The sequence below is a fragment of the Mirounga angustirostris genome, unplaced genomic scaffold (assembly GCF_029215605.1).
Source record: "Mirounga angustirostris isolate CCGP_5_RB_7025 unplaced genomic scaffold, mMirAng1.0.hap1 SCAF_3, whole genome shotgun sequence".
NCBI classification, from domain to species: domain Eukaryota; kingdom Metazoa; phylum Chordata; class Mammalia; order Carnivora; family Phocidae; genus Mirounga; species Mirounga angustirostris.
In genome coordinates, this window is record NW_026991711.1 from 136,356,244 (window position 1) to 136,378,286 (window position 22,043).

Consider the following 22,043-nt stretch of genomic DNA (forward strand, 5'->3'; position numbering starts at 1 on the left):
GCCGCTTCTAATTACATGTCTTGACTGTTTCTTGTTTGCCCTGAAAACATCTACTTTTTAAATGATGCTGGGATGCACACCGAATTGCAGCCCTTCCTGATCTTGCTTTCTAAAAGGCTATGGTGTGTTGATGTCGCCGCCTAGTGCTGCGCTGAGGTTCTACACGAGGCTGTTGGAAAACTGAATTCAGGGCGGCAAAGAAAATTGTGCATAGCTTGTACTTGGCTGCCAGAAGTGCTCGCTTGCTGTTAAAATATTTGAGAGAAAGACTGTTTTAAATATCAGATCTCTCTGAAGTGAGAGCTGACCATCATGGCTAATTTTGCCCTTCTGGCTCAGATAGAGGCTTGTTTTGTGAGGGATCTCTGCTGAGCCGAGCAGTTAGTGTGCTGAGAAGCTCCAGGGGAGCAGATTTGACATCCTTGGTCTAAGTAGATTTGCAAATTCACGTTGATATTGTTCTCTTTTTCATCTTTTAGAAATGACATTTGGTTTTTTTTTCCTTTACTGATTAGAAAATGATATATGTTAATTGTGGGAAAGTTACAAAAGACACCGACCTATATAAAGAAAAACCCAAAAACCCATGGGTAATCTAGACATAATCACTCTTTAACATTTTGGCATTTTGGCTTCTCTCCACTTAAACTTGTTTAGTTTTCACATTTTTGCAATGATTCAAGATTAAAAAAATCATGCCTGCCTTCTCATTGAGGAAGGCAAAAATTTTAATACAGGGTCATACAGTAGGTTCAGATTGATACTGAAATGAACACATACATGATGGTGTTTGTGGTTTCTCTTTTTTTTCGGGGGGGGGAGGTAAAAACTAAATATGTTGCTTTCCTTCTTGGCATTGATAATGAATCTGAGGCCTTGTCTTGTCTTCTCCAAGAAAGAAAAGAAGAGTTCATGCTGTTATATAACAAATTTAGGACTATGTAGAGAAGTGCCGACTTCTCGTTAGTTTGGATGGTAGCTGGAGTTTGGAGACTGGATGTTCACATCACTGCTTTAAGACGCATATGTTGGAAGCTACTCCTGAGTCTTATAATTTTCAAATAGCTTTTTGTACTCAGGATCCTGGTTGTCAGCAAGAGTGTAGGGCCACCAGGTAAAGCTATTTATTTTATGTAAAGAATTTTAAGAAGGTTCTTACCAATAACCACTTACCTGTTTTCTTAGAAGGAGAAATAATTTTTCTGGATTGAGTAACTTGGAATCTAGGCAGTTTAGAAACCAGCTTGTATTTGTGTTCATCTCTCGCTTCATTGCCTGCTTCAGTCACTTTGAAGTCCTAACTGTGTGTGAGTAACCTGCACTGCTTTCCACAGCTGACCCTTCATCAGAAAGCAAGGAAGATCAGTGGATGGGGGTCACCGTGCAGAGCCAAGGTCCAGGGGGCAAAGTTGTGGTAAGTGTGGAGAAGCGCACCCATTCCACAATGTCTGAGTGCCTGTCATGGGTTGGCGCCAGGCTGACAGAGGCGAACAAGGCAGGCAGAGCGCCTGCCCGCACAGGGGACATTCCAGAAGACTCACTGCTTTACAGCAGGAATTGATGTCAAGAAGAAATCAAGGCATTATTTTTTCTGTGATTTCTAAAGTTTTATTTATTTATTTATTTGAGAGAGGGAGAGCAAGGTAGAGGGAGAAGGAGAGAGAATCTCAAGCAGATTCCACACTGAGCATGGAGCCTGACGCAGGGCTCCATCCTGTGATCCTGAGATCATGACCTGAGCTGAAACCAAGAGTTGGATGCGTAACTGACTGAGCCACCCAGGCGCCCCTCTGTGATTTCTGATATACTTTGAAATAGTCATAAAACCTGCTTTTCTTTAGAACTTTCAGACTCAAGGAACTTACTAATAAACGTTCACTGAATATCCCTAAAACGCTAGACGGTCTTTAGAATGCAGAACAAAACTAGACGTGGTTTATGTCCCAGGAACCATGTGGCTTTTTTAGATGAGTTCTAAAAAATATGGGAATAGCCAAGGAAAGAACAGGTAATTTAAAACTCTGGTTGTTTGTTCTGAACGTCTTCAAATACAAGTAGCAGTGAAGGGAAGGGGTTTGTTAGGTGGACTGTGGGAGGTGGCCTCAGAAATGCCTTCCAGGCTGGATTACGATGCTCTCTCTGTGTCTCTTTCAAAATCTAGTTGCTCTGACAAATTGATACAGGATTTTGGAAAAAAAAAATGAGAATTTTACTGAACCCTGAATTTTGATAATTAAGGGATCATCATTATAGGAAATCAACTTGGATATCATAAAGTCTATTTAGCCTGTGTTACATGGAGGGTAACCATGAATACCTTGTAAAATTATAGAGATTATTTCATCTTTTCTGGCAGTGTAATTCTCTCTGCCTTTTAAAATAGCTTAGAGTACAAGTTAGGGCTGATTATAAGGAAATAGTGTGGGTAAAAGGGAAATGTTTTTGTTTTAGCTGTGTTTGCCTGATCCTATGAAAATATGTCCATGATTTCTCTCCCCTGGAACATAATTACAAATTTTCACAAACATACTGATGTGAAAGTTTATACAGCCAATAAAGGCCAATTAAATTAAGAAAATGAGAGAAGATATTTCCTATTGCTTATGTGACAGGTAAATTTACAAATAAATTGCCTGTGGATTACAGATTGGCATTCGGTATTTGGACTGGAGCATTATCCTCCAGGTGAGAATAAGACAAGTCCTAGTTCCTTTATGCTAGATGATGCTCTCCTTAGTGCCACTTTGGGGAACAATTGCTGGTTTTGGATCCCATCCCAGGATGAGGACATGTTTAACATTCCCTTTAGAATTAATCTCTCTTTATTACAAATTGATTAAATGATCAACAATACACATAAGGTTTGTAGAAATGAATGGGCTACTTTATTCCATCTGTTTGCAGACATGTGCTCACCGATATGAAAAAAGGCAACATGTCAATACGAAGCAGGAATCCCGAGATATCTTTGGAAGGTGCTACGTCCTGAGTCAGAATCTGAGGATTGAGGATGACATGGATGGAGGAGACTGGAGTTTTTGTGATGGCCGATTGAGAGGCCATGAAAAATTTGGTTCTTGCCAGCAAGGAGTAGCAGCTACTTTTACTAAAGACTTTCATTACATTGTGTTTGGAGCCCCGGGCACTTATAACTGGAAAGGTAGGACGTGTATTTATAGCAATAGAGTTCAGAATGACTACATAATTTCTCTTACATGCACCATGATTATGTTTTAAGTTAAAACAAAATGTGTTATAAGGCACTTGTATATTATAGAAGTAAGGTAGGATATTACAATCTCTCAATTATATGATTTCAAAAACAGTGGTGGAAATGTATATTTGAAGATGTTTTTTCCTCTTCTACCAGCAACTTACATTAATACGAGTAGTTAACTTTTTTCGCTAAGAATATAATAATTAACTTCTGTAGTTTTTTCTGTTTTGTATTTTCCTGTTTCTTGAGGCTGCAAGTGTTTTAAGTTTTAATGTTGGCAAACATTTCATTTAAGGTAGTAATCTTAAAACCAAATAATTGAGTGGTGTCATGTACAAGTAACAGTGTATTAATACAGACATTTTTTCCATTATATATTATCTTAAGAGGCTGTGTTTTGCTAATAAAGCAGAAAAGTTAGAAGGGTAGATGACAAATTAGGGAATTTTGAGATGATAATTGTAGACAATTTATGGGAAAGTTGTTTAGTGGTATCGTTTAATTATGATTGTGATGTAGGTAAAAGGAGGCACTGGGAGGGAGGGGGGAGAAGGGCCCTCAGTTTGACTGGGCGAACCTGGTCAGCTCCTGTAATCAAGTTTAACTTCTCTGAAGAAATTAGGCAGGCAAAGAAAACCACTATATTATAAAGGACAATTAGCTTAACTCTAATGCATAATGAAGAGAAATGCATAGGATTTAGACATCAGACATTTTTTTGAGAAATCTATTAAAATAAATGCTATGTTATAACATTTTCTCTAGTTAAGACAAACTTAGGAAAAATTTCCCTTTTGCATTCAAAAAATCTCCCAAGTTTGAATACCTATTAGAAACAATCCTTGAGGAACACCTTCCTCTTTATGTCATCCGTAGTAACCTTTGGGAGGAATTTCCTTTGGCCTCCCCACCCCCAACATAACTGTATTTGTCCGGTTATATTGACCTAATCCAAATAACACACTGAATTTAGAAATAGTTTTATTATAACAAGAGTAGACGCCATATATAGTAAGACAACAAAAACACCCACCAGGTATGTGTGTATGTATTTACAGGAAACATCTCTTATCTGCTTTATAAACCCTGATTCAAAATGTTACCATTTTTAAAAAGTCACATAGTGGGCTTACTATATGAAATCTTCTCTTTTTAATTGTTAATTGTGAAAGTTTTAGAAAGATGAAATCTTGGTTCAAGTGATTTGAAGAAAGGATCAAAACATTTCACTTTTACTCTCTGGCAAAGTAGGTAAATTGATCTAGGATGACAGACCGTGTAAAATACATCAGGCTCATATAATGTCTAAAGAGTTACTTTCTGTAGATTTAGTTAATGAAGTAAACATTTTGTTTTCCATCTGGTTTTGTGGCATTATAGAGAGAATTCCTAAAAATGCACGGGCCATCTTTTTTTATTACTAGAACAAATTTCTTTAAGAAAATTCACATAACATGATTTTTTAACTGTAATAACTTCAAAAGCTCTCTCTTTCCTTTGCCCTTCTTTCTCCAGACTCTTCTTCCTGTCCTTATGGTGCTAACATGAGGCATGTTTATTAGGAACCATCTCTTTTATTTTGTTCCATCTTCATGTTTTTTTTGTTGTTTTTTGCCATTTCATTTCTTTAGGCATCGTTCGCGTAGAGCAAAAGAATAACACTTTTTTTGACATGAACATCTTTGAAGATGGGCCTTATGAAGTTGGTGGAGAGACTGACCATGACGAAAGTCTGGTTCCTGTTCCCGCTAACAGTTACTTAGGTAGGAAAGAGTGCAGCAGGCATGCCTGCCTTTCTGGATGCCTCAGTGCGACCCTGTCCTCCCAGGACCCACCCTGGACCTCGAGGATGAGAATAGGCCAGGTGGAGCCAGGGGCCTGTGGCTGCATTGATGGGAATTGGATTTAAGCTTTGGTGATCCTGAGGTAACCTGGCTGATGCTTGGCACCCTTCCCTTCTGACCTGGGCTCCTGCAGGGCGGGAGGAAACTCACTGTCTCCTAAAATTGTCCCGAGTGGAAGTCTGTGTCTTGAGCTAGCATCGGCCTCTGTAACCAAAAACAGGCGTTGGTGCAGCCGGGGGAGGGGAAATGCATGGATGTCAGCAATAAGCTGAGCTGCCTCCTCTCTCCCTCCAGTGCCTCTTTCTAGAGATACTCTTAAGAGCTACATTCATGAAGTTACTCTGAAGTGGCAGGTCAAGACCTCCAGGTCCTTCCTTCGTGACTGCTCTTCTGCAAGGGTCGGCTCTGCTTCTGGACTGGGGCCCCCCTGTCACAGGGCCCCTGGCGGGTGGCGCAGTGGCTTTCCAGCAGAGGCTGAGCAGGACTGCTAGAGCAGCTTGGAGGACCCCCAGATTGTGTCTAAGTGCCAATTCCCTAACTCCTAAGGCTCGTTTGCATTACTAATGGGTGTCCTAAATGATTCATGTGCATTATGGTAATTACACAAAGGCTTTTAAGAGCTTTAATTCTTGGTATGAGTTGACATAAAGAATAATTACTGTGCATTTCTTGGAAAAAAATGTAAAAAATCTCCTAAACCTAAATAGTAACCTATTTTTTTTTTAAAGTACCCCTGTGCTAGAGATGTTACTGGAACAATGGAAGGTAAAAGTAAAAACATAACAATAATTCTAAACGACGTGTTAGTAAGCATATTCTTAAAATGTTCTAATTATATAGATATGCATGAATGGTACTGTTAATTAAAAAAAAAAAAGACACAACTTTTCAGACACTCCCTCTCCCTCCAAATTAAAAATCTGGTGTGAAGGCTTAGGAGAGGGCAGAGAAAAGTTAAACTTGTTAAGTGCCAACCATGTGCTGTATTTACTGCTATTCATGTCTTACCTGATCTTCCCAACAATGTTATAAAATCAGTATGATCATCCCTCTTTTGCTAATGAAAAAAAATACGACCTGGGGAAATTAATTTCCTAGGCCAAGGTCACACAATTGCTCATCCCTCAGCCAAGGAAAGAAAGGCTCATGAAAACGAGGCAGGGTGGGAAGCGGCTGGCTGTGAGTGCTGGGTCAGTGGCTTTGCAGGACGGGTGGGACGCAGACGCCAGCCGTTCACAGTCTCAGTATGGCTTTTCAGGCTGAATACCATTCATACACCTGCATTTTATTTGAACATATTTTAACAGGCAGCCTCTCATCAGATATGTCATTTAGGGGTTATTTATGATGAGAAGTATTTGTAAATGGAAATTCCATATAATGGTCAGGAACCCCAACACTTCAGTCTCTAAGATAGATGCCTGTGGATTTTAGAAACATAGCTGTTCTTGGAGCATTCGAAAAGATTCAGCATTTTTTATTAAACACATTTGCCCCTTTTAAGAATGGATTGCCTCGAAAGCAGATGCCTTGTATTGTTACGTTTTTGTTGTCCATGCTGTCTGTGGATCTGTCGTTTCAAAACATAGTGGGCTTGAGGAAGAAAATGATCTGCTTGAGGTTTCGGAAGCTGGCGAGGAGGCTGGCTCGCCAGATGCGGTGGTGGCCTCCTCGTACCTCTTACGAAGCCTAATTGCCTTCTCTTCGATCTCTTCCATCCCGCGCATGTGTCCAGGCCTGCTGTTTTTGACCAGCGTTTCCTACACAGATCCTGATCAGTTTGTTTATAAAACACAGCCTCCCAGGGAGCAGCCCGGCACATCCCCTGATGTGATGATGAATAGCTACCTAGGTTTGTGACCTCAGATGACAAATCAATTGTCTTGGTCATGGTCATTAAAAAAAAAAAAAATTTTTTTTTGGATCCATACAGAGCATAAATCTTTTTTCTTTTCTATTTCATTTCAAGTGAAGCACACATGAAAAGCATGCCATGGTTGAGGCTCTGCTGCCAGATGGTTTTCAGAGCTGGATTTAGTTACATCACCTATTCTAAACTGGGAGCTCATCATATTTTGCAACTCACTTTCACAGTTTGAGAACTGCAACAGTAGTGGTGAAGCTTTTTATAAATCAGAATAAAAAGGGTGAGCTTACCCTATTCTGCATCTGCCTCACCTTTCTAGAGCAAGATGTGCTTAATCTGAGTGGTTCTGACGTAGGCATTTATGTTCACTTGCTGCCAGATCTCAGTCTGTTATCTGACACCCCAGCTGATGCTTTATAATTAGGCGTCTAACATTTTCTGCCCTCTGAACAAGTATGTAATTGTCATCAGTGACAACTTGCTCACCTCTATTGTTTATACTAGGTTCTCAAATACTCTGTCTCACCAGTCATGGTCTTGTTTGCATGTTTGTGTCTGAGAATTAAGTTGGTCCCCAGTCCTGATGCTGTCTGTGATACATGAATGGTGTTAAGCGTTTGTATTACCAAGGAGACTGATGAGTGTGGAAGTTACTAATCGGTACGTTGTAGCAGAACTCTGTAACATGCACTCAGGTATGTTGTGTCTGGCTGTATCTCTGTGTGTAGTTTCCAGTGATAACTTAGGATCTAGCTTGAACTCCTTTTACCACAGTTCCTGTATTAAAATGGAGTACGAACAGCTTGAGATGCATGATTCAAGTTAGACCTATGCTAAGTAACATGGGTGCTTTCCTTCAAAAGTCTTCGTATGTTTCCGTAGAAAGCCACGACCTAGCCTACTGCCTTGGACTTGGGTCAGACTCTTCCGTGTTGTAAATACGAGAGCTGCTAGAGAGGCCCTGAAGGAGAGGGGTGGGAAGCCAGAGGCAAAGGTAGTGATGTTAGAAAAGTTACCGTGTTAGATACTCCTGAAATACAGGGTGACGTGCACTATTATTTTTTTCTAGGCTTTTCTCTGGACTCAGGAAAAGGTATTGTTTCTAAAGATGAGCTCACTTTCGTGTCTGGCGCTCCAAGAGCCAATCACAGTGGAGCTGTGGTTTTGCTAAAAAGGGACACGAAGTCTGCACATCTCCTCCCTGAGTACATCTTTGATGGGGAAGGTCTGGCTTCTTCCTTCGGTTATGACGTGGCAGTGGCGGACCTTAATGGTGATGGGTAAGAGCCTCTTCGGTTACTTTATTATATCCGCCAAGAAATCGTTGGTTCTTGGGCATCTTTCAGTCTTGAGAAGAGCCATCCTTTCAGGTTAGTTGACCCAAAGAATATTTTTGCTGCCACATCTTTATCCCTTGTATTTTGGCAGCAGACGTTCATAACCCTCCTCAGGTAATTCACATTTTCAATTTTTACTCATGTTTTGGGATCATGGGTCTGTGAGAATTAACGTATGGAAAAACATTAACTCGAAAAATGACACCTATGTGGTTCTTCTGTGCTTCTTAAGGGACTGAGCATCCAGAATGTCCTTTTTTTTTTTTTTCTTTTCTTTAGATTTTATTTATTTATTTGACACAGAGAGAGCGAGATAGTGAGGGAGAGAAAGCACAAGCAGGGGGAGCGGCAGGCAGAGGGAGAGGGAGATGGAGAAGCAGGCTCCCCGCTGAGCAGGGAGCCCGATGCGGGACTCGATCCCAGGACCCTGGGATCATGACCTGAGCCAAAGGCAGCCAATTAACTGACTGAGCCACCCAGGCGCCCCCAGAATGTCCTTTTAAAAATAGGGATCGGTGACAAAGTAATAGTTATGTCTGGTGGTGCCAGTTTGGGTGGCAGGTGGAGGGGAGCAGAGTCTGTGCACTCTCGTTCTAACTTGGGGACTGTCTTCAGGTTCTTACCGTTGATATCTTCCTCTGGGCATTTATTGTAGGCTACTGTGTAAAACGTTTTACCTAAACATAAACACTTACATGCCTAAACATTACATTATCTAAACATTACATAAACACACCTACAAAAATGTTTTAATGGATGAGAAGTCAATTCCAGATTTGAGTTCCTTTCTGCATCCTGTCTCTGTGTCCTTAGTACCTGGGCTGATGGCATTCTCTGTGAGCTTGCTGGTATTTTAGCTGATGGTTCAGTTTTATCCCTCGTTATGTTTTTAGGTGGCAAGATATAATTATTGGAGCCCCACAGTATTTTGATAGAGATGGAGAAGTTGGAGGTGCCGTGTATGTTTACATTAACCAGCAAGGCAGGTGGAATAAAGTCAAGCCAATTCGTCTTAACGGAACCAAAGATTCTATGTTTGGCATTGCAGTAAAAAATATCGGCGATATTAATCAAGATGGCTACCCAGGTAGGTAATAGATTGTGAGATAGTTATGATGCTCATTGGCAGATTGATTGTCTAAAATAATGAATGCTTATGGCATCTTATTATGAAACGTCGTATTGGAACGTTTTAAAAATGTAGTGTTTGTTGAAATGTGATGTTGTCCACAGATATTGCAGTTGGAGCTCCCTATGATGATAAGGGAAAGGTTTTTATCTATCACGGATCCCCGAATGGAATAAATACCAAGCCAACACAGGTAACCAAACAGCCTGGGTTTCTACAATAAGGGTCTCAGCTTTTTGCCTTGTAATAGGATATTTGGGTTTATGTGCATTTGCACGCTACTCATGCTTGATTTACAAATCTATAATAGATTTGTGGGTTTTTAAAAAATGTACTATTAAAAGATAGCTTGAAAACAGATTTAAAATAAGCACATCGTTGCGTTTATTTGTAAAATTTCTTAGATAAATTAGGAATCAGAGTAATCCAAAGGAAAAGACAATTTTACCCAGACAGCATAAATAGATGGAAATGTGAGATCTTTCCTTTAGTAGCATAATAACTGGAGGCAAAATGGGGCAAATGAAATAGATGATTATGATTACATGGAGGATTGAGATGCCAAAAATTAAAAATTGCTTTTGAGGAAAATAAGACATTTGGAGGGCAGGTAGAGAGGTTTGGTATATAGTAAAGAAACTCATCAAAAATTGGCCCTTGTATCCTTTGAGATAGAATGTAAATCAGATGACTTCTATGAAATGTATGAAGTGTTGGAGCATATGTGTACATATAATTTAGTATAATTTATAAGTAAACTCTTGAGCTTCAGTTTATGTGGAAGCATGAGGCTTTTTCAAGGCATCGAGAAGCTCATTTTGGTGGCCCATTGTTCATTCTGATGCCCTGTTCATTTCAGATTCTTGAGGGTAAATCCCCTTATTTTGGATATTCAATTGCTGGAAATATGGACCTTGATAGAAATTCCTACCCTGATGTTGCTGTTGGTTCCCTCTCAGACTCAGTAGCTGTGTTCAGGTGTGTGATCTCTGACTTCAGTTAAGTATGTTCAGTATTCAGGTTCCATTCAGATTTTGATCTTTTTAACTGAAAATCATAATACCTATATTTCAAAGTCAAAGGTTTATATGGATTTTGAAGATTTTTCTTTTAAGAGTGGTATAACAATGTGATAAAAACCTATTTTGTAATGCCTTACTAATTTTGAATTGAGAAAAAATCAGAACTGGTGAAAATGTGTACTTCATAGGTACTTTTAAAACCTTATGTTTTGATAAAAGAGGAAACACAAAATTTGACAGTACAAAGAATATAAGGAAGGAAATGAGAATCCCCTGTCTTTCCCTATTCATTAGCTCCAAAATTTTGGTCTATATCCTTTTAGTCTTTTGTGTTCTGTGAATGCACATGTGTATTTAACAAAACTGAGCTCACAATGTACATATTGTTTTGTGATCTGCTTTTGTTTGTTTTGTAATGCCTGGTGAACGTTCCTCATGTCAGTGAGTTTATAGCACATGGGGGCTTTTTCCCTATCCTCGAGCACTTTTCTGAGATGAAGTTAATGGCTGCCTGTAAGGTGCCATATGGCTGGGTCTAGTTTATTTAACCCATCGCCACACCGTCCTTGGATATTTATGTTCCTTTCCAGGTTTGTTCGTTTTGTTTTTTTCATGATAGGCTGGCAGACATCCTTACTTTTGTTCATGTCCTGAATTATTTCCTCATGATAAATTCCTAAAAGTGAATTTGCTGAGTGGAAGGGCATATGTGTTTTCAGACTTTAGATTCAGAGTCACCAAAATGACCTCCAGAAAGGCTGCCTCGGTTTGCCCATCAGCTTTGCGTGAGTCCCCTTTTTCCTAGCAAATTTCATCACTGCCGGGAATCACCATTTAACATCATTTATTTCATTTTTAATTTTAAAAATAGCACATTCTTGTAAAAAAGTTTTAATACATAATTGTGGAGAATGCAAGTTCCCCAATATTCCCAAATTCCACAGAACAACTTCGGATAGCTTTGGGTATCTTTCTGCTTCAAGGGCATCATCAAAGAGCCATTCTCAACCGCTCTTCTCTAGCCTGGTTCTTAAAAATCTAATCTCTCTTGGTTATCTCTCTTTGTCAGTATAGACACATCCATCTTATTTTTTCTAACAAGATATTATTCCATTATATGCATTTAATCTTCAATTGATAGAATTTTTAGTCTCTGACCTTTAGCTAATGTAAATAATGTGCTACAGAATATTATACATCTCTGTGTGGTTGTTTTTTTTTTCTTAAGAAAAATTCCTAGAAATAGAATTCCTGGGATACAGGTAAGCACATTTTTGTATTAATACAGGTATCTACAGAGAGGTCGTGACAGTTTATTCTCATGGCAGCAAGCTGTGAGAAAGCCTATTTCCTCACATCCTGAACAGCATCGAACATGATCAATCTATTCGCTTTTTGCCCATGTGCTCTGTGACCCCATTTTGCTGAATTTGCATTTCTTGGATTGTTAGAATTAACCATTTGGGTTTATCTTTTTTTCTTTTTCTTTTTTTTTTTTAACTATTTGACTTTACAGTTTTTTTTTTTATGTGAAGAGAGACTATTTTAATATACCTTTTGTAATTCAAGACAGATCAAAAGGACAAAAATAGCAAGAATAAAAAGACCTAAAAATATAACCAATAAAATAGAGAATGTAAGTACATATCAAACTGTAAACCATCATAATAAAAATTATATTTTCTTTCAAATGTACCTGAAATATTGCAAATATTTTTAGAAACCCAATCTCAATAAATTTTAATGGATAGTTACAATACAAACAGTATACATATATAGTTACTCATAGGGAATGGTAGTGAATAAATTGGACAAGACAGAGATATCAGCTAGACTAATTTGGTTAGATATTATTTTTATAGGTTGATTTTTTTATCAGGTGAATATTTTACATAATTATAAAACATTTATTTTTATCTTAAAGACTATCTTTAAAGATATATTATTTATTTTATTTTTGTAAAGATTTTATTTATTTGAGAGAGCAGGAGTGAGAGAAAGCACTAGCAGGGGGGAGGGGGAAAGTGAGAGGGAGAAGCAGGCTTCCCACTGAGCAGGGAGCCCGATGCGGGGCTTGATCCCAGGACCAGGAAGGCAGACACTTAATCGACTGAGCCACTCAGGCGCCCCTCTTTAAAAATATTTTAAATGGTTGTTAATGTACAGTGAAACCCTAAAGGGGAAAAAAACCCCCACCATTGCCCTGCAGACTTCCAGAAGAGTATCAGGTAGAGATGTAGCCTCAACATCTAAAATATAATCCTAAGCCAAACCCCTGAGTCTTGTAAGAAACTGACGCCAGGAGGACACTTCTGAAGAGAATAATATAAAAAAAAAAAAAGTATACAGGGGCGCGTGGGTGGCTCAGTTGGTTAAGGGACTGCCTTCGGCTCGGGTCATGATTGTGGAGTCCCGGGATCGAGTCCCGCATCGGGCTCCCTGCTCAGCAGGGGGTCTGCTTCTCCCTCTGCCCTCTTCCCTCTCGTGCTCTCTGTCTCTCATTCTCTCTCTCAAATAAATAAATAAAATCTTTAAAAAAAAAAGTATACAGTATATATATAGAGAGAATGTAGCGTAGGATATCATAGAAAAAGTTTTCTGGTTAGATGGCAAGATCTATGAAAGCCATTTCATGGGAAAACGAAGAACCACCACAGAAGTTACAGGTGACAAGAGTAGGAGACGTGAAAAGAGGTGGAGAAGGGTGTATCTGAGACGTTAGTGAGGAAAAAGGAAGTTAAAAAAAAATTAAATGAACTGTGTGTACGTGACTGAGAAACGAGAGACCTTGGGAAAACATGGATAGATCAGTAGTGGTTTGTGTTGGTGGTGATACGTATCTGTCCTAGGAACCCAGTGACCTTCTGAGCTGTCACACTGGAGACGCCATGTGTGGTTCTGTGTGCCATCTGAGGTTAAAGCGTTCAGCCTGTGTTCTGTCTGGTGGTTCTCAAACACTACCTTTATATGCCTGTTTCTCTTTGTTCATATAGGTATTAATCTTAAAATATTCAATGTTTATTTATTAAGATTTATTTATTTTGGGGAGAGCACACACACAAGCACAAGCAGGAGGGGCAGAGGGACAGGGAGAGAATCTCAAGTAGACTCTGTGCTGAACGTGGAGCCCATCATGGGGCTCGATTCCACGACCCTGAGGTCATGACCCGAGCCAAAACCAAGAGTTGGATGCTTAACGGATTGTGCCACCCAGACACCCCTTAAAATATTGTGTTTTTAAAAGGTGAAAGAATATAGAATATTCATCAAAATGCAGTTTGCACTTCTAGTTGAGGTATAGCCCTCAGGTATCAAGAAGACTTGACTTCCTGTACCAAAATTTGGTTACCATGTTTTCTCAGCACATAGCCTATTTTTAGTGAGTTAAATATTTGCTTCTGAATATAGCTGGTATATATTAAAATATTATTTTCCTGTCCTAATAAGTAGGTTGAGTATGAACCCTGTGAACTTGTTCCTTCTTTCCTCAGAGACAGCACAAAAGTAAATTTTAAAATGCTTTCATTAAAAAAAGGAGAACCAATTCCCTTGTTTTACAAATGAGGAAAGGGAGGCCCAGGACTGCTTAAGCTTTGGAGGCTGGATCCTGGGAGCACAGGATCTCAGCGTCCGGGCATTTTTCCCACTAAATCATATTAGTACTTCAGGGTAGTTCATAAATACATGCTAATCAAACAAGAGGTAGCTGAACCAGTAAGATTTGCTTTATGTGTTAAGGCACATTTTTCCTGATTCATAATGTACTGTGAACTCAAAATTGCATTTGTTGTTAAGTTTAAAAAAGCAGAAATAAGGGGTGCCTGGCTTGCTCGGTTGGAAGAGCATGTGACTCTTGATCTCAGGGTCTTGAGTTTGAGTCCTGGGATGGGTGTAGAGATTACTAAAAAAACAAAAGGATTTTAAATAAAAAACAAATAAAAATGTTTTAGGCAGAAGTGTGTATTATTTCCTTCTGATATCTATGTCACGTTAAGGCCTTAATACTATGATATATAAAACATTCTTGCATCTCTAGCAATTGGTTTTAAGATATTTGTGTGGATTTTTGCCTCTTAAATATGCTCTCAAAACTTTAATTAGGAATGTATCTGGTTAGTATCTTAGAAACTAGCAGCTGTCTAAAATAACAATAGAAAGGTAAACAATTGAGATAGAAGGAAATGTAGAAACAGGAATGTGGGCAGCATTTGTCCTACAGGCTCGCACCTTGCCCATGAACGTACCCGTGTCTTCTCTAGCCTCTCGACAGACTGATTCCAGAAGTTCCAGCTCGCTGTCTGGGATTTCGAATGCATTTTCCTATCTTCCCCAGGATGGCTGGGTTACCAGAAGCCCACTAAAGTCAGTCTAACTGGATCCATGTGGTAATGAAACCATGGAACCCATTCTGAGTTCTGGCTGGGGAGTGACCCGGATGAGAGGGGCCTCTCTCCCCATCCCACTTGCACCATATCCTTGGATTTGTTGTACCTGTGGCGGAGGTCAGGACCTAGGCTGGTGGCGACACCTTTGGCTGTGGGAGGTAGGGGAAAAGCTGGAAGAGAGAGCAGAGATGTTTTTGTATGGTGAGAAGGGCCAAAGGTGTGGGATTCCAGCTGCTTGCGTGTGTTTGCGAGGCTGGGGTTAGGCAGAGCAGAGACGGGAAAGGCGGAGGGCGTGAAGCGTTTGCTTACGGAGATCCCGTGGGGGTGGAAAAGTTATAGTCCCTTCTGCCGGCAGGAGGTTCCAAGGAAGGGCAAATGTTTGTAGGATGGAGCCCTGTTAGCTCAGGTTTGCCTGTATTCCTAAAATTCATGTGTATGTAGAAATCCTGATAGTGAACATCCCTGGTAGTAGGTGTATGTGGGTTTTTAACCTTTTTGGAAGGCATTTTGGCAAGATTACTCCTAATTAAACATGCACACATTCTTCAACTCTGAAGTTCTGCTAGGAGTTTATCCTACAGGGAAATGCACATGTGTGCCTAGAAACGTGTCCAAGGAGGTTTGTCAGAGCTGCGAGCCTAGAAACAGTGTAAGCATCTACCCGCCAGGGACTGGTTGAATCCGTGCTGTTGCGTGGGGGCAGAGCAGAACCACCAGCCTGAGAGACAGGGAACTAGATCTGTGGAGAGGCAGGAGAAGGCCACTGAACTGTCAGTGGGGAAAAGCGGCACTGAGCGGTGTCTGGAAGGACATACCAGGCTACTTGGGGGTTTGGGTGGGGACAGAGCCATAATATTTGCCTGAAAACTCTAGAACTTTTGCAAATTGCCCATGTTCCTTTCCATTTAAAAACTTCTGTTAAGATGACAAAACACTTTATAATTAGAAATAAATGTTATTATTTAAAATGTTTGGGTAAAATTTGTATCATCGGGTTTTAAATGGTATCTGCTAACCGTTCTTTTTTTTTTTTTTTTTTTTAAAGATTTTATTTATTTATTTGACAGAGAGACAGCGAGAGCAGGAACACAAGCAGGGGGAGTGGGAGAGGGAGAAGCAGGCTTCCCGCTGAGCAGGGAGCCCGATGTGGGACTCGATCCCAGGACCCTGGGATCATGACCTGAGCTGAAGGCAGACGCTTAACGACTGAGCCACCCAGGCGCCCCCTAACCGTTCTTTTCTTTAGAAATGGGGGAACGTTTTTCCCCTCTGTGGTTTTTAAGATATAGTAGGCGGCTGATCGCATGTGGATTCATCTCACACTGAAGGTAGCAGAAGGATGAGCCTGTGTTTTACTCCTTTGATTTCAGATCCCGGCCTGTGATTAATATTCAGAAAACGGTCACCGTGACACCAAGCACGATTGATCTCCGCCAGAAAACATTCTGTGGGGCGCCCAGCGGGATATGGTGAGAGCTCTCATAGCCCTGCTGTAGGGTAGCCCTGTCGCTCTGAGGAGCTGCAGGCAACAGTAAGGGGACAGGGAATCTGTCCAGTGAACGTACCACATGTTGCTCATCCGTGGGCAGTGGGGGGATTTTAGACCTGGGGACCATGGAGTGGTTTGTTTGTTTTTTTTTTCCCTACTACAGCAGTGCATCTTTTAAGGAATATGTGTTTGACTTTGTACAGCCTCAAGGTGAAGGCCTGTTTTGAATACACTGCCAAACCCACAGGTTACAATCCTTCGATAAGTAAGTACCCAGTACCTTTAAAAATTATATATGTTCTGTCTGCCAGGTTGAAAGTAATGCATAAGTAACAGAAAAATAAAACTGCAGTGGCCAACCTGGGTTCATAAATTCTTGCATAAGGAATTCAGTGGATCTGTTGTCTTCTCTTTAATCAGGAGGGCGAAGCACAGGAGGGGATAACTCTCCATTTGGTCCTCATTTGAATTTTCCAGAGCAGATGGTTTAGGACAGCAGGCCTTGGAAAAGTACTCATTTGCTACCACAACCGTTTCCTCCATTTCTGCCTTTGAAGAGCAACGTGGAAAACTGGTTTTGCGGTTCTGAGGTGGTGGGCGGTGGTTTTGGAGAGTGAGGACCGGAGCCTGAGTATCGCGCAGAGTTGCCGGCTTAGTGTCTCCTCACCGCGTGGCCCCCTCCCAGAGGCCTCCCCGGCCCAGAACACCCACGCCGTGCCCCTGCAAGCAGGCTCCTGGGGGACTGGCAGGCTGGTCTTGAGGACGCAGAGCCCTGGGCTCCGCTCTGGGTTGCAGCTCCGAGGCTGGCTCACCCCGCAGCACAGCGCAAGTCTCAACATTGGAGTTTTCATTTCCCTATCCGTAATAAAAATGGCTCTAATAGGAATTTCTACGTAGGATTGTGGTGGAGAGCAAAGGAGCTACTGTGGCTAAGGCCATCTATCATTTATAAGGTGTTATGCGGCCTCCTTTCTTTATAACCCAGACAGACTGTTTTGCTGCAGGTTTAGGCAAGGCTAATGACACTCTAACAGTGGTGATCATCACCAGAGCCTTCTGTGGTAGGTGTTAGTAACAGCCGTATGTTTTCAGGTGTAAGCCCCCTGGTCCCACTCCAGGCTGAAGATGGGGACATGGGAATTTGTTTTAAGATTTTATTTATTTATTTGACAGAGAGCACAAGTAGGCAGAGCGGCCTACTCAGGGAGGGAGAGGGAGAGGGAGGAGCAGGCCTCCCGCCGAGCAGGGAGCCCGACGCGGGGCTCGATCCCAGGACCCTGGGATCATGACCTGAGCCGAAGGCAGACGCTTAACGACTGAGCCACCCAGGCGCCCCGGGACGTGGGAATTTAAAGAAAAGCTTTTCCCCAAAGAGCAAGTACAAAGAGTGAGGGTGATCTCCATCCTGGGTCGGGCGACGGTCCTGGCGGCCCCGTATGACGGCGTAGCTTGCCACCACGGGAAGCCTTCTTGAGGGATAGGGTGGTTTGCAGTTTTTGCTTTACCTTGAGGTAATGCGTTTTCTTAAGTTTCCTTCTGGTTACGTAAAGTATTACTGTTTTCTTTATTGAAAAGATACCCTTTTAATATCCCAGAATTTGGCAAATAGGTCTTCCCGCAGTTCACCTTGTCATAGGCCCACTTTTCCTTTCCATATTTTAAGCCATCCTCAGGCAGTTCCTTTGCCTCCCTCCGCCTTTTTGGCCCCTCTGCTGGGCTGCCTCCTGCCGTAGCCTCCCTCCCAGGGCTCTCCCGACCTTGCTGGGACGCGTGCTTGGTGCTGCTGTGTCGCGGTTTGTGCACAGGGCGGTGGCGGTCTTTCACTTTGCCTTTTGATGTGGCTGGTCTTTCATTGAGTATGGGAAACGATTCCTGGCACGGCTTTCATGGAGAAGAAAACGTCTTCTAGGATTTCTCACACACTTAGTATTGTTTGTGTTAGGTCTACCCAAACGCGATACCTTACACTTGCCTGTTTGGATAACAGGCGTTTCACCATTGTGTTTGGAGTAGACTAGAGAGACAAGGAGAAATTGTGATTCTTTGATTAGATGAGGAGAGGAAATGGGGAAACATTTTTATTCTATGGATGTCATTGTCCCACACCACTCTGACCGTAGATGTGACGTCTCATCAGAGCTGTCCTTGTCTTCCCTCACGTCAGTCATTTTCATAAAATCACAAACTTTGTTCTAGCTTTAATGCAGCATTTGATGCCCTATGTATTGATTTCATGTTCAGTAACTGTGCCATTAATGAAGTGTTTACGACTCTGTTAGCTGAGTGTTTGCTGATGGCCTATCGTGGATAGAACTTTTTTCTGGGAAGACGTTTAGAGGGACCCTGTTTTTCCTTGCCTGTAGTTCCACAGTACTGGGAAATTCTAATTTCAAATAGAACTTCCACCAAGCTGCATAAGTGAATCCATCTAAAATCCGTTCCCAGTGTCTGAGAATGTGAGCTTATTGTTTGATCAGGCTGTTTTAACTCGGTGGTCCTCAGATGTGGTGTTCCATACATGCAGATATTTATAATTGAGCCTTAATGAGTATTCTACTTGGCTTGCCCCTCAAAAGGTCAGCAAAGGTGGCCTGCAAGGATTTTAAGATGATGTGAACTGTCTGGAGGGTTAGGGAAGGTTAGAGTGGGCTTGGTAGATAAACGGTTTTAATGCACCCACACCCTCCCCCTGCTTTTGCCGTGAGGGGCACTCAGCATGTGAGCCTTCGTCTGGTTCGTTGTGAAGTTAACAGGTCATTGATAAATGGATGATGTCAAGGCTACAAGGCTAAAATGGAGGCACATTCCATTTGGCACAAATTACTATTGAAACTGTCAGTGTCTCTAAATTTTGGTCTTTGCGTATCTCAGTGCTATTGTTTCGGTATAAGAATAACATCCTATTGTTTGTGTGCGTGTCTCTGTGTTGATGTGGTGCCGGTCACTCCCACTTCCGTTCAGCTGTTCTAAAATCATACTTACATCAGGTGTTGTCCTGTTGCTGGGGAACACAGTGGCGAGCAGACTGATGTGGTCCCCGTCCACGCCTTTGCGGTGGGGCAGTCACAGCAAAGTGGCCAAGGGCAGCGAGTGGGGAAACGGAATACCGTCCGATCCCCCAGGAGAGGTCAGGAACATCCCCCCGGAGGAAGTGATGTCCACATGAGATCCGAAGGAGGAGCAGAGTTAGGCAGTCAGGGGGAGGTGGAGAGGGCCAGGGTCCAGCTGGCAGAGGAAGAGAGCGACTCATGCAGAGGCCTGGAGGAAGTGGAAACCTGGACATCTAAGAGGCTTTATGAAGCAGTTGTCTTGTGTATTTGTGACAGAGACTTCGAAGCTGGCGCCGCCTCTGCCCCTCACTGTATGATCCTGGGCCAGTCACCTACCTGTGGGCCTCCATTTCTTCAAGAGGAGGGTATTAAAGCAGATATTAAAGTAGATCTACTAAAGTAGATCTTTGAGGCCTCTTCGAAACTCCAACATGCATATTAGAACATGGGTGATTCATTTTCTGCGTTTTCTGGAGATTTTTTTCCTTAAGGCTGCCTTTTCTGGCCCTATACACGCTTTGGTTTGCTTCCCCTTCTGATGGTTAGTGATGAATGAATGAATGTGAGTAATTTAAATATGATCCCATAAAGAAACATAGTAACTACATCCAGCAAACCAGCAAAGAATGCATTCTGAAGTGGAGAAATGAGATTTTGATCATCCAAATCCTGGCTTGCCTCTGCTAAGCACCATTAGTAGAGGTAATCGAGAACAGGATGTACCTTCTAGGCCTTTGGAGGTTGGAAACTTTGGTATGGGAGATACAGTAGCTGGCAAATGGGCCCTCTAGACTCTAAAAGGAATGTGTTTTACCTTTCATTTCTCTTAAGTAAAGTCTCCTCCTGTTGTCAAAAGACTTCTCTATCTCTAATATGTATTATTCCCATTTTAGACAACTATCCTTTATCAGTGCTTCTTAAACTTTAATGTGTCTAAGAACCACCTGATGGTCCTGTTCAAATGCAGATTCTGGTTAAGTAGGTCTGGCTGGGGCTTGAGGTTCTGAATGCCCAACAGACCTGAGGAGAAGCTGCTGCTGAATGGGGCCACATAAGCAACAGACTGCTGAATGGGAGTCAGTGCAGGCCTTTCAGGAGTGCTGGGTCCCCCGTTGTCTTTAGTGCTCGGAGTTCCTGAAGTTCAGCCAGAAATCCTTGGATCAGCTGCTCAGAGCTTCTAACTGATTCTCGAGCTCCCCCAGGTGGCCCAGTGGAAATTTAACTTCACAAACTCTTAGCAGCAGGCAGGAAAGGACAGCTTGACCTGAAACGCCATAAATCAGTCAAAATGTACATTCCCAGGAAATGTGAACAGTAACAAGGGCAGTGGGAAAAGTAATCTACAAGGAATCAGAATGACATAAAAGGCAACTCACTGTCCTTACAGCTGAACTGTGCATGCATATACTCGAAGTTCATAGGATTTTGTTTATTTTATCTAGCCATTTTGGGCACACTCGAGGCTGAAAAGGAGAGAAGGAAATCTGGGCTGTCATCAAGAGTTCACTTTCGAAACCAAGGCTCTGAGCCCAAGTATACGCAAGAGCTAACTCTGACCAGGCAGAAGCAGAAGGAGTGCATGGAGGAGACCCTCTGGCTCCAGGTGAGGCCCGCCACCAGTCAGGTTGGTCGTTAGAAGGGACAGCAGCTGGGTTTTATGGTGGCACAGCTGGATCTCTGAACCTTACACCAGCAGCCTCTTATTCAGGACAAAAGCAAGCATTGTTTGGAACTCCCCAGTGGCGTTGATACCATGCTTCACTCTGCATACTTTTCAGGAAAATATCCGAGATAAACTGCGGCCCATTCCCGTAACTGCTTCAGTAGAGATCCAAGAGCCAAACACGCGGAGGAGAGTGAACTCACTTCCAGAGATTCTTCCCATTCTGAATTCAAACGAACCCAAGACAGTTCAGAGAGATGTAAGTCTTCCTGACTTTTGTATTGCCAAAGCTTCTGCCACATTATTATGCTACATCACATGGGTCTGAAGGCAGGAGGACTAGTGATTTGCTTTTTTAAAGTCCATTCCTTTGTATTATAAATAGGCTTTTTAATATATGCCGAGTTTGTTTGAGATTTGTTTCCCAAATTGACAACAAATATAGAAATACATGGAATACAATCTGGAGCCGGAGAGTATTGTTCTTAATAATTTTTGGCCTTACTGAGACTTACTGAGAGTATAAGTGGCAGAACTCATTCTCACATCAAGTTTCTCCTATGGCCGTTTGCTAGAAAGAAAAATACACTGCATTTTACCACTGAGAACATTAAAATGTAGAAAATAAACTTGTTAGTCTGAACGTTAAATCAAGGAATATAAAGCTCCTTAGCCATGAAATAGTCATTTAGTGGCTAATGTAGCGCATGTAATCTTAGGAAGACAATTGCTATTGTATGGCTTGCTCTATGCCTCCTATGAGGTGGGGCCTATTTGCTAGGGTTTAGGGTGGCTGAGACACGAGAATAGGCTGGGGACCTGTGGCATCCTGATCTGGCATTGGTGCACCTGCTGTCAAAATCCAGTTGGTGCTGGAGCGTCCACTCTGTGGCTCTTGGTTCTGATGGCCCCCTGACAGAGCATCATCACTATTACTGGTACTTACAGTATCCCTCTAAAGTCGGCTGGTGGCATCCCCATATCACCAGTGGTGACACTTGGACTCTGAAAGGTGAAGTGACTTGCCCAAAGCCCCAAGG

At 41.9% G+C, this 22,043-nt stretch overlaps 1 protein-coding gene across 4 annotated transcripts in view; it reads left to right on the forward strand.

Annotated features, from left to right (window-relative positions):
- The window catches only part of ITGA6 (integrin subunit alpha 6), a 75,418-nt gene that overhangs the window by 34,973 nt on the left and 18,402 nt on the right, over positions 1-22,043 (forward strand). For 2 of the 4 annotated variants that reach the window (XM_045868616.3, XM_045868617.3), the window contains exons 3-13: positions 1,335-1,414; positions 2,905-3,160; positions 4,849-4,980; positions 7,998-8,208; positions 9,159-9,352; positions 9,499-9,587; positions 10,254-10,372; positions 16,172-16,270; positions 16,494-16,555; positions 20,783-20,943; positions 21,119-21,262. In XM_045868616.3, coding sequence (XP_045724572.1) covers positions 1,335-1,414; positions 2,905-3,160; positions 4,849-4,980; positions 7,998-8,208; positions 9,159-9,352; positions 9,499-9,587; positions 10,254-10,372; positions 16,172-16,270; positions 16,494-16,555; positions 20,783-20,943; positions 21,119-21,262 — 1,547 coding nt within the window. Of the gene's footprint in view, positions 1-1,334; positions 1,415-2,904; positions 3,161-4,848; positions 4,981-6,796; positions 6,914-7,997; positions 8,209-9,158; positions 9,353-9,498; positions 9,588-10,253; positions 10,373-16,171; positions 16,271-16,493; positions 16,556-20,782; positions 20,944-21,118; positions 21,263-22,043 lie in introns of all 4 variants that reach the window. The other 2 variants (XM_045868619.3, XM_045868618.3) reach the window with 2 other exon arrangements.